At 36.5% G+C, this 15,416-nt stretch overlaps 1 protein-coding gene, 1 long non-coding RNA gene and 2 other non-coding genes across 7 annotated transcripts; 3 read left to right on the top strand and 1 right to left on the bottom strand.

Annotated features, from left to right (window-relative positions):
* Positions 1 to 1,509: 1,509 nt before the first annotated feature.
* tmem88b (transmembrane protein 88 b) lies at positions 1,510 to 9,322 on the bottom strand. 4 transcript variants are annotated; one of them, XM_027165043.2, is made up of 4 exons: positions 6,389 to 6,638; positions 6,060 to 6,196; positions 3,241 to 3,621; positions 1,510 to 1,793 (listed from the first exon to the last, which is right to left on the bottom strand). In XM_027165043.2, exons 3-4 carry the CDS (start codon positions 3,613 to 3,615, stop codon positions 1,524 to 1,526), a joined length of 645 nt encoding a protein of 214 aa, XP_027020844.1. In that variant the 5' UTR covers positions 3,616 to 3,621; positions 6,060 to 6,196; positions 6,389 to 6,638; the 3' UTR covers positions 1,510 to 1,523. The 4 variants fall into 4 exon arrangements, with proteins under 4 accessions (XP_027020844.1, XP_027020845.1, XP_047674123.1 ...); XM_027165044.2 differs by having other exon boundaries at positions 6,060 to 6,180; XM_047818167.1 differs by lacking the exons at positions 6,060 to 6,196; positions 6,389 to 6,638 and adding an exon at positions 8,870 to 9,322.
* Positions 7,698 to 11,107, top strand: LOC113654756. Its single transcript, XR_003443485.2, has 3 exons — positions 7,698 to 7,903; positions 10,368 to 10,460; positions 10,538 to 11,107. It is a non-coding gene; the product is annotated as an uncharacterized LOC113654756 (long non-coding RNA).
* On the top strand, positions 8,927 to 9,117 carry LOC113654776. The gene has a single exon (XR_003443531.1). It is a non-coding gene; the product is annotated as a U2 spliceosomal RNA (small nuclear RNA).
* Positions 10,101 to 10,264, top strand: LOC113654768. The gene has a single exon (XR_003443523.1). It is a non-coding gene; the product is annotated as a U1 spliceosomal RNA (small nuclear RNA).
* Positions 11,108 to 15,416: the final 4,309 nt, after the last annotated feature.

The following is a 15,416-nucleotide window of genomic DNA, read 5'->3' as shown; positions in this document are numbered from 1 at the left end:
ACAAACTACAGACGACTCATAAATGAGGCTTGTATTATAACATTAATTAGAAGGAATTGAGGCTGATTCTTAGCTAAAGTGGGCTTACATTATTTATTTACTTATTCATTTAAATTTATCAAGCTGATACTTGGTCTGCAGCTTGTGTTGATAAAAACATACAGTTGTGTTCTTTGTGTGTATTGTTGTGCAAGCAAGCAAGCAAGCAGTAATCACGTTTTCTTAAGAACAAAATCCCTGTAGATTTCTACACAGTTTAAACACTGATATAAGAAGAGAAGATGGTGCCCCTGGAAGAGCCCCTGGTGTAAATGATATTATGCTGCTGTACTATGAATGAAAGAAATAGAGGGCTCCATGAAGTGTCTTTACAAACAGGTCACAGTGGTTTCGAATCTCAGTTAATGAGTGAGTTTAGTGCAGTTTTTCTTCACGTAAACTTTAATCCTTCAGTTGTCTTTCCATTTGTTTAGCAAAGTCATGAAAATACATTGTGTTGATCACTGTTGGTCACATAGTTATTCAGGTTAAGTAACTTGTGTGTCCCAGACATGATGTTGGCTTTAACAACAATTTCTGAATTAGATGCTTTCACTTACAGTATATACATGCAGTATATGTGAGTGCAAGTGACAAATCTTTTAGGTTTTGTCTTTTTGAATTTGTTGAAATATGTTTTTTTAGTAATCATGACCACACTGACACAGCATGTGTTTTGTATCAGTTGTTTATATGCATTTACGTTAATCCAGAAAAAAATATTTTATAATATATTATGCCATCTATTGAGGTTAATCCTTTATAAAATGAGTATAATTAAGAGTAATAAATACTTTGGTTATGATTCTTATGTCATGCTGCAAACTGACTTTCTAAGTTGTTCAGCAAAAAACCTTCAGAATCTAATACCAATGAAACAGATAGCAAATGGACAGGTGAATGAAATGGTTCACTATACAGAAATTAATATTTTATTTAATTTTTATTATAGGAGTAGCATATAAATATAAACACATAAAATGCTTTATAATGCTATCATTTATGGACTGATAAATACAGCTTTTCAATCTAGTACAAATAGGCCAGCTTTGGCTAGGATAATATACTGTATCCGGTGTTTTTAGTCTTTTTGACTTTAAAAATTAAATTGAAAATCGCTATTAGCTCAGCAGTAATCCTGGCTTGTAGACCAGTGTTTGTGTAGATGAGTAGGTTTGAATATAAAATTTAAAATATGTGCACTCTGTTTGCTGTACAATTTATAACGTATGGTGATTTGAAAATAGACCTTAAATAACCCCTTTTCTTGATCCTTTTGCTTTACCATTCCAATGTTTTCTTTCCACACACTTTTATTCCATTTTAAGGCATGTAGTGAAAAAATGCTAAATAGTTGCAGAATTTGTTAGATGTTTCCTGTATTTTACATGTTTCAAGGAACCACACATGGCTATAAGAGAAACTGTTGTAATTTTTTTAATAAAACAGTTTGCAAATAGCAATTCCATCATCGAGTTCCACTGTCATACCCACACTTTACCCTTCTTTGTGTCTTGTCCACAGCAGCCTCCTCCCAGGCCATAATGGTATGTGGCAGGCATGTTTTTGTAGACAGCACGACTATAAGGGATGAAACAAAGGTTGAGCTGCAGGTGACGAGCCAGTCTGCAGTATGCAGCCAATGCCAGAACAAGCAGTGGGGTGACGAGCAGGAATCCCACAATTAACAAAGCCACACAGCCTCCGTCACTCAGCAGGTCTGAACAATAGGGTGATGTGCCATGTGGACGCACCTTAAGAAGAGAAAGGATGGCCATGTACTGTAAGTGAAGGTGGCAAATTAAACTTTAACAAATGAAACACTATTCAATTGTTTCATCTGAGTTAAACTAATCAATACAATTATGTGTTTTTAGTCATTCACATATATATTTAGAATTGCATTTCATGATCATTTTTAGCAACATAAAGCCATTTTGCTTCTGAACTTGCTTAGCTTCTGAACTTGTTAACTTAGTTTTATAAAAGGTTTGGTATTTTCCTGTTATAACTACCTCACACTGAGTGTTTTGGATTTATATTTAATTCGGTGCATAGTAAGGTTTGGTGTTTGACTCTGGAGTGATAACGAAGAATGTTTTCAGAAGAAAAGTTAGTAGATGAGGTGCTACTGAAAGAATGTGCTTTTGAAGTGCAGACGGACAAAGAACAGACACATGCGGACACGGATACTACATTCCTACGGTTACTTGTACTTTGCAAAAAAATATTCTATAGATAGAACCACACACTAAGTGATTCTATCTAAACATACCAGTAAACATAGGAATATAGTATCTGTATGATTTAAAATAATTTGGATGACATAATAATTTATGATGGACTGTGAGTGACGAGAGTGTGAGAGAGTAAAGAGATTTAGTGTAAAAATTGGCGAGGAAATTTGTTGAATTTGGTATGTCCCTCTGAAGGGGAGAAACATAGCTGGCTAAGCTGAGAATGTAGGGTGAGCTGATAAGATTTCCACAAACCCAGCTGTGCTTGCTTTTTTTCTCCCTGTGAGCTGGTGCCACAAAGACTGTTGTAAATTAGCCTATAGTTCAGTCCTTGTAGTAAACCTGTCCTGCTACACTGTAATTTTTCAACGTAAAGTTCATCTAGTCTGATTTGACATTTCTGAGTAAGCTGTAATAAAAGAAGGGCAGTGTTAAGAATGTAGATGACAAATAGAATACAGCAGTGATGTGATATTGTGAAGGGCTAAATATTTTGATATTCTATGCTCATTTTTATGTGTTTTTCTGTGCAGAAAATAACCCTTATTCAAAAACACTGAACTGTCTTGTCATTTATAAACTCACAAACTCTTGGCACACTAACACAGAAGGCAGTACTGAATATTACAATAAGAATATGACACTTTCATTTTTGTTATTTGATTTTTGCCCCAAGTAATATATTGGCAAGTCATCTGTCAGAACATTTGCACATTTGAGTACAAATTAGTATAAAATTCATTAATCAGGAATTAAAGAGAGAGATTAAGACAGAAATGTGCATACAACTTGGATTTTGTAGCCAATATTTACTATGTGGCCTATCCTTTAATACACTTGAATGCTAAGTGTAATGTTCAATTAATTATACTGCAGTAGTATTATTTTTAAATATATTTTAAATTGTATGTGTGTTGTCATTATCCTATGTCTTTTACCACATGATATACTGTTAAATACTTACAGTGGAGTGGCACAGAAATCCAAACACCACCATAACTATGACAGGAGTGAGGATCAGGCCGAACACTAATGCAGCCAGGCACATGTTAATAGTGGCTATCACCAGGTTCTGGGCTGTAACGAGTACAGAACATGCCCAACAGTCCAGAGAGCCCCTCAGCTCAAGGGGAGCCTCACCACTTTCAGCCACTGGTGCAGAATACGGAGGAGGCACCACCACCCCGGAGTCGCTGTTGAGAGTCCCAGCTGCAGACGTGGAATCCGTGGAGCCGCTGTGCTTGAGATGAACCTGTTGGTGGTGGTTTGGTGGGAGATCCTCAGAGAGGTCAAGGGCCAGGTGGACAGCTCCCTTCTCTAGAGTACCAGTCATGCTCATGTTGACCTGCATAGAAGGAGTTTTGTTTATTCTTCATTGGAGACAAAGAAATAATGGATAAACCGATAGAGGTTCTTGTGGTGTCATGGAACATATGAACATGACTGCCTGTGCCTCTTAATTTTTCATGTTGGTTCACTTAAATATCTTTTTATAATTTACCTTACGCAAATTGCAAATTAGTTAAAAGTGTTGGTGATGAAATGATTTGAAATGATTAATATATCTATAATTATTTAATATGATTAATAAATGTTAGATTTTTCTTTATATTTTAATGCTGTTGTATTGCATTTACTTGAGCCTACAGAGCAGAATGTACTTGAATATTAGTCCAGAATTCTCCTCAAAGAAATTTTAGTTGGTGAACTTTAAGAACATAACACGAGAGACAAGTAATGAAAGTTGACAAGATGCCCTAAAGTCAGTATTTCTTGTAGTGTTGTGATCAAAGTTGCATGTTACCCAGATTAGCACTGTATACCACATTATCCATTTAAATGAAAGATCATAGTATAGGCTGGAAGCTTCTTTGCAAATGTTTGTGTTTTGGGTGTTGAGAAACTGATGAAATGTGAGAAGTTTAAAGTAATCTGTTAATTCTATTACTAGCCACATAGGAAGCCATCCAGCTAAGACCATATGCTTCTCATGGCAGTATGCAGTGAAGTTTACCAAAATAATTGGTCTGTTGTTGAATTGCAACAATGGTTCGATCTCTAGACAGTGCATACATTAAACTCACTTTGTGGGTGCCTTTAGGCTGTGCAATATTTGCAGTTACGTCTGTCTGTAATTTTTGTCTGTCCTATTTTTACCATTACACTATACAAGACAAGATAATACAGACTATACAAGAAAATGTAGATGATGTGATACAAAATACTCATACTGTCTATATTGTATCACATCGTCTGCATTTCCTTGTATAGTCTGTATTATCTTGTCTTATGTAGTATAATGTTATTTATGTCTGTACTTGAGTCACAAACTGTAACTGTATTTGAGTCACAAACAGCTGGAACCAAATTCCCTGTGTGTGTCAACACACTTGGCCAAAAAAACTGATTCTGATTAAATAGTATCAGACTGGATACTGCATTTTATTTCTGATTAAGTGTATTTTTCTTTCCCCTAATTTATATATATATATACTGTAAAAAGTGGATATATTGAAAGATTAACTGAGCACTGTGATCACTGAGGAAAATTACTGAAAATAAATTCAGCAAAGGATTCCTTCTGGTCACTGAGCAGAATATAGGTCTGTATTTTAGACACAGATTAAGCATTACATTTGATTAGAAAACAACAAAAAAATTATTTTGTGTAGGAAAGTCATCAAGTGGAACATTATGGAAAAAGTCACAGTAGTGAAGGGACATGGTGTTAGGACAAAGGATAGGGGATGTGGTTGCATAGTGCTTAAGGTGTTGCTCTATCAATCAGAAGGTTGTGAGTTCAAATCCCAGGGCCACCAAGCTACCTAGCCTCTGATCAAGGCCCTCAATCCTCAGTTGCTCAGTTGTACTGTATAAGAAAATGTAAGTCACTCTGGATAAGGGTGTCTGCTAAATGCTGTAAATGTAATTAACATTACCATATCTGCACACAATCATCCAGTCAGTCAATGGCAAGCTGAGTTTTAACTTCTGTAAAAACCATTGCACTAAATTTAATCAGTTCTTTAATGATAGATAAATAAATACACATGCAGGAGTACTATGATTACTAAGTACTAAGGATTTCCTGTTGTTGTGGGTTTTTTTTAATATAGGCACACAATTTCAAAGTGCATGTAGGCGAAAGTGGCAAATCAGAATCTAAAAATAATATTCTGTACTATATTTTTGTTTTTTGTTTTTTTAATCCACATTCTTGTTTGTTTCTGCCTTTCTGGAAACTACACAATTGGTATTGAAACAATTTCCTTCTTTTATTGTAATTAACTTCAACATGATTTGTGAAAGGTTTAATGGAAATAGTCATGCTTTGATGTTTTATGATAAATTCTACTAGTGTGGTAACATGTCTGCAAACACTGATTAATATAACATTAAACTTGCATAGATGTTGTAGATCAATAGTTATAATTGTTCTCATTGTCAGCCTTCAATTTTCTTTCATTAAAAGCTTGGTGTATTGCAATAACAGTAATGTCCTAAATTCCATTGAGAATTACAGATTGCAAATTTAACGTACATTAAGCAAAAAAAAGAAGAAGAGATTTCAGCACTATTTCAGACCCTGTATTAATTTGGCCAAAGTACAAACAATTTCTATTTATTTGATATGTCTGTTCAAAAGATTTCCTCTTTTATAAGTGAAACTGACCCCTAAAACCTCTGGCCTGATAGTGTGAATACTTCACATTCCATGAGAATTAGATCAGATAGGTGGCCATCATCTGCACTTTGTCATGTTCCTCCTCCGCAAGCACTCACCGTGTGGTATGGGGTCTGGTTGTCCTCTTCTAGTTCTTTTGGTTTGTTCAGTAGAGATTCCTTGTTAATACTCCAATGTTTAAGGATGCCTCAAAAAACGTCCCAAGTCTTTCTGTGATGTCTGTTAGAAAAAATTTCTGTCAAAGTGAATTTATAAATTTTTTTTACAAAAATTTAGTGGAAAAAAAATCAGGTTTTGCTCAGCTTGTTAAAGTTTCGGGTATATAGCCTTATACAGCTATGCAGTTACTGTTGCTTTAACCAATATAAAGTAGCAAAGAATCAGTCTCTTAAAGCATTAAACTCTCTCAGTTCCTCCTCTCCCTCACCTCAGAGAAGATTGAAAGCTGTATGTGGTAAGTTGGGGAGATATACTGATGCCTTTTCCTTGCCCCTCAGCTTGCCTTCCCTGGAAAGACCACCTCCTTCTGTTCTTATAAGTGTTATCCTGCGGTGGGTCAGATTGTTAGCTCTTTAAAAATAAACAATCATATACTTTATTCATTATTTTGGTTAATTACTCAGAGTCTGCTTCCAAACTGGGTTTTGGCAGAAGAGGATTGCAAGTATACTTCCACAGCTGATGTTTTGATTGTCTTTACTTTCAGACATATTATTGGAATTCACATATGAGAGTTTTCAGCAAATAACAAAATTATTCCTAATGAAGGCCTTCTGCTTTTGGAATCTTTTCCTCTACAATTCTTAATTTCTAAAATACTGGATTTAAAGTACACTCTTAACATTCACTGTTTTTTTTCTAGGCTGTTAAACCATCTCTGGGGCATCATTTATAGGTAGGTTTTTAATGCAAACGGGGAATTTCTTCCTTTCGTTGCTCCTTAGGATGACACTGCCATGACAACTATCATTTCTTGTTTTACATAATACTTTTTCCTTTTATTTTATCAGTAAAACCAGATCCATTTTCCCCTTTTTTGTAGCATGCCTAGATTGTAGAAGAGTTAGTTGAAGTGTTTGTAAGTTTGATGACAGTAAAAGTGGCCAGTTTTCTTTTCAGATTCAACAGGCCTTCTCACCAGCAGTGGTAATTAAAGGCATGGGATGTGGTAGCTCAGTGGTTAAGGTGTTGGACTACTGATTGAAAGGTCATAAGTTTGAATCCCAGGACACCAAGCTGCCATTGAGCATGGCCCTTAACCCTCAGTTGTATCAATTGAAATAAAAAAATGATAATATTAGCTTTCACTGTTATACGTATTAAACACAGCTATATGTTTCAGCTAAGCCATAACAGCCTTCCCATTAGTTGTAGGACTTTGAATGACTAATGAACACTAACATTTATTTAGTTAAGCTTTTTAAATATAGTTTTTTATAGAGCATAATTCATGCATTTCTTAGTTCATCATAATGTATTATTAAACTGATACAACTAACAAGCTAATTAACCGCAGTCTGACTTGAAGTGGTTGTGTTATAGCAGATAAACACGAACAAATACATAGGACAGTGTGAACACCAAGACCGGGTTTGTGAGTCTGTGTATTAATTTATTGCAGTCATGTTAAAAACAGTATTGTCATCTTGAGGCCTTTACTTTTCGTCCCGTTGTTTTGAATTAGACCCCTAGGGGGCGCTGAGGTGGAGCTGATTGTTCAGTAGCAGCAGGTGAGTACAATTTTCAGCAAACGACTTTACATTCTGTGTAAATTCGCTTACCAGGACTAATAAGTAGAGTAATTAAAGCTCTTTTCTTTATACGTGTAAACAGTATGAGTGAGAAACCGTAAAACACTTTTGTTTTTATGATTTGAAATATTTTTCTTACATATAATTTTACCATCAGAGCATTTTGGATTTCTGGCGATTCGTGACATTGTGTAAGTTTCACAAAAGGTGATTTATTTATTTATTTTGGAGACATAAGTATCTTCATAATGCGTTAAATGTTGTGAAACACTGTATGTCCAGAGTAAATGTAATGAAGGTAGTCAGAGCTGTATATAATTAAAAAGGCCTCTAAAGTGCTGTGTGAAAATGGAGGCCTAGTGGCGCATTTATAAAGACCACCTTACTTTCCTTTTTACTACATTTAGGACTGCTGACAACGTTGTTCATGTTTTAGTGGCGTTGCACTGATTTTCTTGCTTAATGTTTTCATTCTTTGCACCACAAATAGTAACGATTTTTATGTAATTGCTATAAATCAGTTTATGGAGAAATTCACATGCAGTTTGGTGACTCTGACTGTGTTTAGGTTGCCTGTATTTTATTTATTGGCCATAATTAATCTTGTTTTCGCCGAGAAAGCCTCGTGTATAAGACGTTTAACACCGAATATAGTATGTTATTAATTAACACCGTTTTTCTTCTGCAATACCACATTTGACCACTGAGAGGCACTGTTATATAATTCCGGTACTGCAGGCACTAAATTCCAGGGGTTTCGTTACCACGACGTAAAGTGGGCGTGTTTCTGTTACGCTGTACTGAAATCCCTGGAAATAAGTGCCTGCTATTCTGGTACATTTGTAACCTCTCTTTAAATTCCCCACATTTGGTTTCGCGTGTGTTTGTTGTAACAATTGAATGATTTTAAAGCAGTTTAATGTTTTGTTTTGAAAACTACTTTCTAACCCCGTGTGATATTGTAGTGTGGAGGAGTTTGTATTCTCGTCTCTGATTGGTCGCTTTTTGAATTCATTATCGTTTCCTTTGTGTTTAGGAGTTAAAGATTACTTACATAGACTTTTCCTCTGCTAATGTTAGCATTAACAATACGTTCGCCATGTATTGAATGATGTTATTCGCGGATATGAAGGATTTGAAGAGAAAACGGTATTTACCGTCCTCGTGTTTACACTTGTGTAGAATGACACCGTTTCTTGTCTGCAGTTGTCGGTATCGCTTCTCGGCCTTTTGGCTAAGATCAAGTGTAGTATCTGTTCTTATCAGTTTAATATCTGATACGTCCCCTACCCGGGGACCATATATTAAATTGATTTTTGGAGCAGGGAGATGGAATAGGGGCTTGCTCCGTCCACTCCACGCATCGACCCGGTATTGCAGTACCTCCGGGAACGGTGCACCCCCTCTGTACTGTTAAAGAAACGTTATAGCTCTACATTTCTCTAGCTCTAATACAACACTTATGTCTCTGTGTCCGGATTATTTCTGGACCTCTTTATTTCAGGGCTTTATGATCTCTTTATATTCACAGTTCACTACAGAAAAGGGGGATTTAACGGGGTTTATTTAAAGCCAGTGTGGTTTTATAGAAGGTACTGTGTTCATTAAAGTAGCGTGTTTTACACGGTTATAATCAGTGTTGTGCTAGTTACTAAGATAAACTAACTAGTTACAGTAACGCGTTATTGCCCAACGCTGCTTATAATCACAATCTCTCTCTGCAGCGGACATACAACTTGTGACACACGGAACTATTTATCCGGAACTATTTATCGGGAATATGGCGCCCGGGATCATATTAGAGGTCGGACACAGAAACTTTCTCTCGTTTTAACAATCTTTGTTCAAATATTCTGATTATAGTCACCTGGAATTGTAAGTTCAAAGCAGCTTTCACACTTTATCCTTTATTTATGTGCGACAAATAAACGTTATCAGATGTTGTTGTTGTTTACATCTTCGATATAACCCTCAAGCGCGCGCGCGGGGGGTGGGGGGGGCTGTATCGGGGCTTTAACACTATCTTAATAAAACTCACTGTTCTTGTCCCCTACTGATTACAGTACAGTGTTGTCAGTATTTTTGTACTGACTCTTTTTAGTGTAAAGTGCAGATGTATTGATTTATAAACGCATTTTAATGAACAATGTGGATCTCGTTCCATATTCAGCCGCACTGCATCATGGGAAGTATCGTACTGTGGTTTCTTAGACAATATTCGTCAACATTCAGCTTTAAATGTAATAAATGTAGTGTTATTTTTGCAGCATGTGTAGACTGTGGTGTTTTAGTGTTGCACGTTTGTGTAATGATTAAAGCTGGTTTCCTCTCCCTAATGGTAAAGGGTGTGTGTGGTGGTGCAGTCACTAGCTGAGGGAGCTGCAATTCATACTTACCTGGCAGGGGAGATACCATGATCAAGAAGGTGGTTCACCCAGGGCGAGGCTCAGCCATTGCACTCCGGCTGTGCTGACCCCTGCGAATTCCCCAAATGTGGGAATCTCGACTGCATAATTTCTGGTAGTGGGGGACTGCGTTCGCGCTCTCCCCTGATATTCACTGTACTAAAGTTAGACATTATTCTAGTGCATTTGCAGGACTTGTGTATGTTTGTAGCTCTCTGTACAATGTACATCTCTTGTGTATGTTCTGTAGGTGTGACCTGGGTATAGATCAAGATTCAAGAATTACAGGCCTTCACAGATATCAGTGCAACAGGGGACAACTTTCTTTACCAGGAGACAACAGGTTGGCTTTCCTGGACGGAACAAACTTATTAAATGCACTCTGCCTTGAATTGATTGTTTTGCCATACTTTCTCATAGGAACTGAAGAGAAGTTACAAGTATACACGAAAGCCCCACACATCAATACCTGCTGTTTGATTCCCAACACCCATTGCAGTACCAATTAGGTGTCATCAGGACACTACACCACAGGGCAGAAAGCAGCTCTCCCTCGACAGAAGCCAAGAAGAAAGAAAATCAACTGAAGGCAGCTCTCAAGGCATGTGGATACCCTAAGGAGGTTTTTAACAAGATCGCTACTAGCAGAAGGATTGCAGCCAGAGCCAATTGAACAGACATCTACATGACTGGAGAATCTAAGAAACTCATGCACCCAAAAGATCTGACCTTGTAAAAGCATGAGGAGCAATATGATATTCTTGGTCCAGTTCAGAGCTCTGCATTGGAGAGACAAAAGCCTCAACACTTTGTGGACTTTTCAGGACTGCCACAACACCCGCTATCACAACCGGACCTGTACACAATTGCACATTTTAACAGTATGACATGTCTGTATTCACACATTACTGTACCTTATTCAGTACTGCCTTTTTTTTAATGTCATACTGTGTTTTTGTATGTGACAAATAAAACTTTAATTTGAAAACATATTTATTATTATTATTATTACTACTACTATAAGATACAATGCTAGTTTTCCCAAAATTTGTATGCAGTAACTGGTGCAAGCACACAAACCTGTTTGACGCTTTCACTTTGTGTGAAAGCTACAATACTGAGCAGAATGTGGCACATAAGCACACAATAAACATTTGTTTGTTTGCTCTTCCAGCTGGACAACAACAGCAGTATTGTTTCACACACTGTGTTCCAGTCCTTATGATGGGGACATCATCTTCAGTTATAATCTGCTGAAATACGCTTTTAATGCGTTAACTACAGCGTTAGTATGGTAATAATGAACTTTAATGCTAAATGTTTTTTTATTAAATGTCACCCAGAAATTAAGAGGCCTGTCAAAGGCCAAATTTAAATGGACAGTTTAAGCCAAAGTATAAAAGCTGTGGTGGTGAAACGCTCTCTTTAATGACAATGTTTATGTATCAGCTTTTCAGTCATTTGATGTGAATTCATTGTGCTGCAGGTTGGTGCCTAAAGAACCCAAGCTTTTTTAAACCAACATATTGTTACCTGTCAATCCTTTGTTGAGCAGAAACGACTTGTAAATCAAATGTTTAAAATGGGGAGTGATAAAGTAATTTGAGCTAATTTAACCAATTATAATGTCAAAGTTTGCAAAGCTGGTATAACATAAAATCTAGCACCTTTGTGCTGACCGCACTGTCGTGCTCGCTTAAGGCAGATTTGCACATGCGCAGCGTGATTAGTCTACAGTCAAGAGGTGAATGTAGACTCAACCAATGATTACAGCAGAGTGTCTAGGGTGACCACTCAGCAGCACAGAGAAAGCACGCAGTTAATTCTACACAATCAAATCCACCTGAGATCTGGGGAAAAGTTACACAACAAAATCTTACACAGTGGGATAAAAACCCAGCTGAAATGATGCACGTGGCTGGTCCTGAACAGACACCAACACTGATCAGGAGCAGCTGGACACAAGGGAAATTCGACCTCACCAAATAATTCTATTCGTAGTGTTTTAAAACACTTCAAAAGCAAAACATCACCCCATTGGAGAACACAAGCACAAAGTATAATGCAGTTCTATCTGGCCCTAAATTGAGAGTACACCGTATCTGAATACCTGAGCACAGTGACTGAACACCAACACAGAACCACAATGACCAGCACAGACTCAGCGCACACACACTGGCCATAGAGACGGGCCGCTGTAAGAGATCATGGCTCTGCAGAGCAGAGATTGTGCACACAGCGCATCGACACTGACCAACTCTCACAAACTCTCCATCCTGTTGGGGGAAATAGGAGAGCTGCATTTTAGCAGGACAATATGGATCCCACGACTAATGATATTAATCTCGTTGAAATTGTAGATTTTGGACCAATAGAACGTAACTGTCTACACTTAACTAGTCCTTAATTCCCCCAAAACAAAAGGGGAATCTTCATAATGTGAGTGAGGGGACTTTGTTCACTGTAGATAAGACAGAGAAACGCCTTTTATTTCAACCTTTCTAGCCAGTTTACTTTACAGTAGTGTTATACTGTAGTTTTCGACTTTAGCAGCACGTCTTTATCTCTGTTTAAAATTTTGTCGCCATTTATTCCACAGAGCAGGTGATTTTCTCATATAGTAAATGAATAAAAATATGTTTCAAAGAAAGAGAAGACACTTCGAAAGAAAAGCCTTCGACTTCAGCGATTTGTACCTGAATTTCCCCCTTTTGTTTATTTATCCTTTAGAGGGAACACAAGGTGGCGCTGTTATTCACAACTCTTGTAATAAAAGTAATTACGTTTAGGCCGCATCACACCACTTTTCCCTAATTTTTGTTATAGCATGTTCTCTTAGTGCTCACGTCGTAGACAACATCATAATTCAAAAATACAACTTAATATTCTGCCTTTGTATAGTAAAAGTCACTAACTAATCACACAGCACGTATGCAAATCGTGACGACAAGAGAGCGGTCAGATCAGGTTAAGACAGGTTTTGTTATTTTACCGAATAACCAAACATTTTGATTTTATTGCTGGTTAATAATTGATTTACGAAATTCTGTCTTTTCTGCACAACATAAGATTATCAGGTAACGATTTCCTTACATTGGCTTGAAAACATTTTGTTTTGCTTTATGAGCTGCTTATTATTATAATTAGACCAAAAAGAATATTTTATTAGACCAAAAAGAATATTTTAAAAATAATATTTTTATACTGTCGCCAGTTTCTGCTCCTTATTTAATAAGAACACAGTTAGCATTAAAGTTCCTTATCATTAGGCTAATGTTGTTGCTGTTAATTTATTAGGGCCCGAGCACCGAATGGTGCGAAGCCCTATTTTTTTTTTTTTTTTTTTGCTCGGGTTTATTTATTTGTTTGTTTTGCACACATTTGTTTGTATAGATCTATTTTACTTAATATAATCAACACCTGGAGTATATTGCCTGATTACTAAACCAAGACGCAGACACTGTATAGACTGACAGTGAGGCCTGACACCCCTGTACTGGGCCAAGTGAAAGGTCAAACATTGTTTATCATGAACACTGTCATTTCACAAAAATCGACCTCTAGTCCTTGCCACATTTAGGGTGGTATTAGTAACCAAGAGTTTACTGGGTACGGACATTACCATAGTACATAAAATGTTGATCTTATGACAGCAGAAGTATTAAACTTTTATCAACCTCATAAATTTGGAACTTTTTGAAAAAATCATAACCTTCAGTCATAAGTTCCTTCTTAAAGGTATATGAGACATGTAAATGAATGGCATTTATGGAGACAAAGCATTCTCAGTGCAAATATCACAATGCAAATAGATCAAACCCTGACTTAAGCAATTGAGATGTAATTAGTAACAAACTTTGACCATCCTGCGGGTTTTTCTGTCATTCGTAAAAATCGACGAATACCACAGCAAATTAAAAAAGGCTTAAGATTTAGAAATGGATTTAGATAGAGTTTGGAGAAGAAGCGCTTTAAGTTTTGATTAGCCGTGGAAAGGACAGGAAGCATTCTATTATTTTCTTATAAGAAATGAGCACATCATTAAGATAGATTGTGGTGCTTAGGTGTGGATGTGTGTATAATATGGCACTAAAACTGCTTAAACTTGGTTCTAATGACACTTGTTTTTCTAGTACATACTGTGTTGATTGGTTGTTTACCTAAAGTTTGAGGCAAACCACAGCATGAGACTCTTGAGTGTATTATGACTCATCAGCCTAAAGCAAGTACGGCATGGTAACCGTGGGAAATAACATTATTAGCTTATCAGTATCTGTTTATCAAACTTGGGTTTTTGTTTGTATTATAGCTTTGTATAATAGGTTATACCCAGATTAACTTGATTTCTTTAACTTTTCCTCTCTCTCACTGTTATAGGGGGTATAAGTATGTGACAGGGTATACAGGTATTATACCCAAATGGGTCAATTACCTATGAATACTTAATCATTCTTTTTTCAAACTTTTAACAGATGTACCCGTTCAATTTTAATGTTAATCTGTTGCAAAAGATCCATGAAACATCTTAAAAGGTAATCCATCAGAATACAAAATACCTAGTACTTTAGGTGCCATAACAGTTTACAAATTCCTTACATCATAACATTTTATATAAATATATCCCAGACCAATTATAAGCATGACATTAATAGAGGCCTACCTTTATATTTTTAACACCTTACTTTTATGCTAGCATCTAGCTAGTACTCCATAACTACACATATTACATAGCATAGCACAATAGAGACAAATTAATAGCATCTGTTAATTAATAGCACCATATTTATCATTTGATCATTGCTCGCTGTGACTTCAAAAGTTTGAGTTAATTTTTTATCCCCCAGATGTAAGGATGTAAAATATTTATAAGTAGAATATCATAGAAAAACTACTGCTTGAACCTCTGGTTGTTTATTATCTCCTCTCCAAAGCAAGACCACAAATACTTTGGGTTCTTTGCATCAAGACAGCCAGTCTATTTGCAGAGAAGAATGTGTCAAACACCAAAAAAATCTGATATTTGTAAAATGTCAGTGGGCTTCTGAGTGGTGCACAACAGAAAGGCTTTGGCCAATTAAACATCTTTATGTACAAACATATTCACAGACTTTCACAAGCCACAGGATATCGTGGCTGTCAGTACACTAACATCATTATGTGCATGTTTAACTATAGTGCTCAATACCAGCTGATGAAAACAGCTCCCCAAAAGGCCCAGACTCTCCTGAGATTTCTGAATAAATTACTTAAATATAATGTAGAGTTTTTCTTCAACACTGTTGCTTTTGGGTATAAAGGC

This window comes from Tachysurus fulvidraco, chromosome 1, assembly GCF_022655615.1.
Source record: "Tachysurus fulvidraco isolate hzauxx_2018 chromosome 1, HZAU_PFXX_2.0, whole genome shotgun sequence".
Classification (NCBI taxonomy): domain Eukaryota; kingdom Metazoa; phylum Chordata; class Actinopteri; order Siluriformes; family Bagridae; genus Tachysurus; species Tachysurus fulvidraco.
This window is presented reverse-complemented; position numbering and strand designations above follow the sequence as displayed.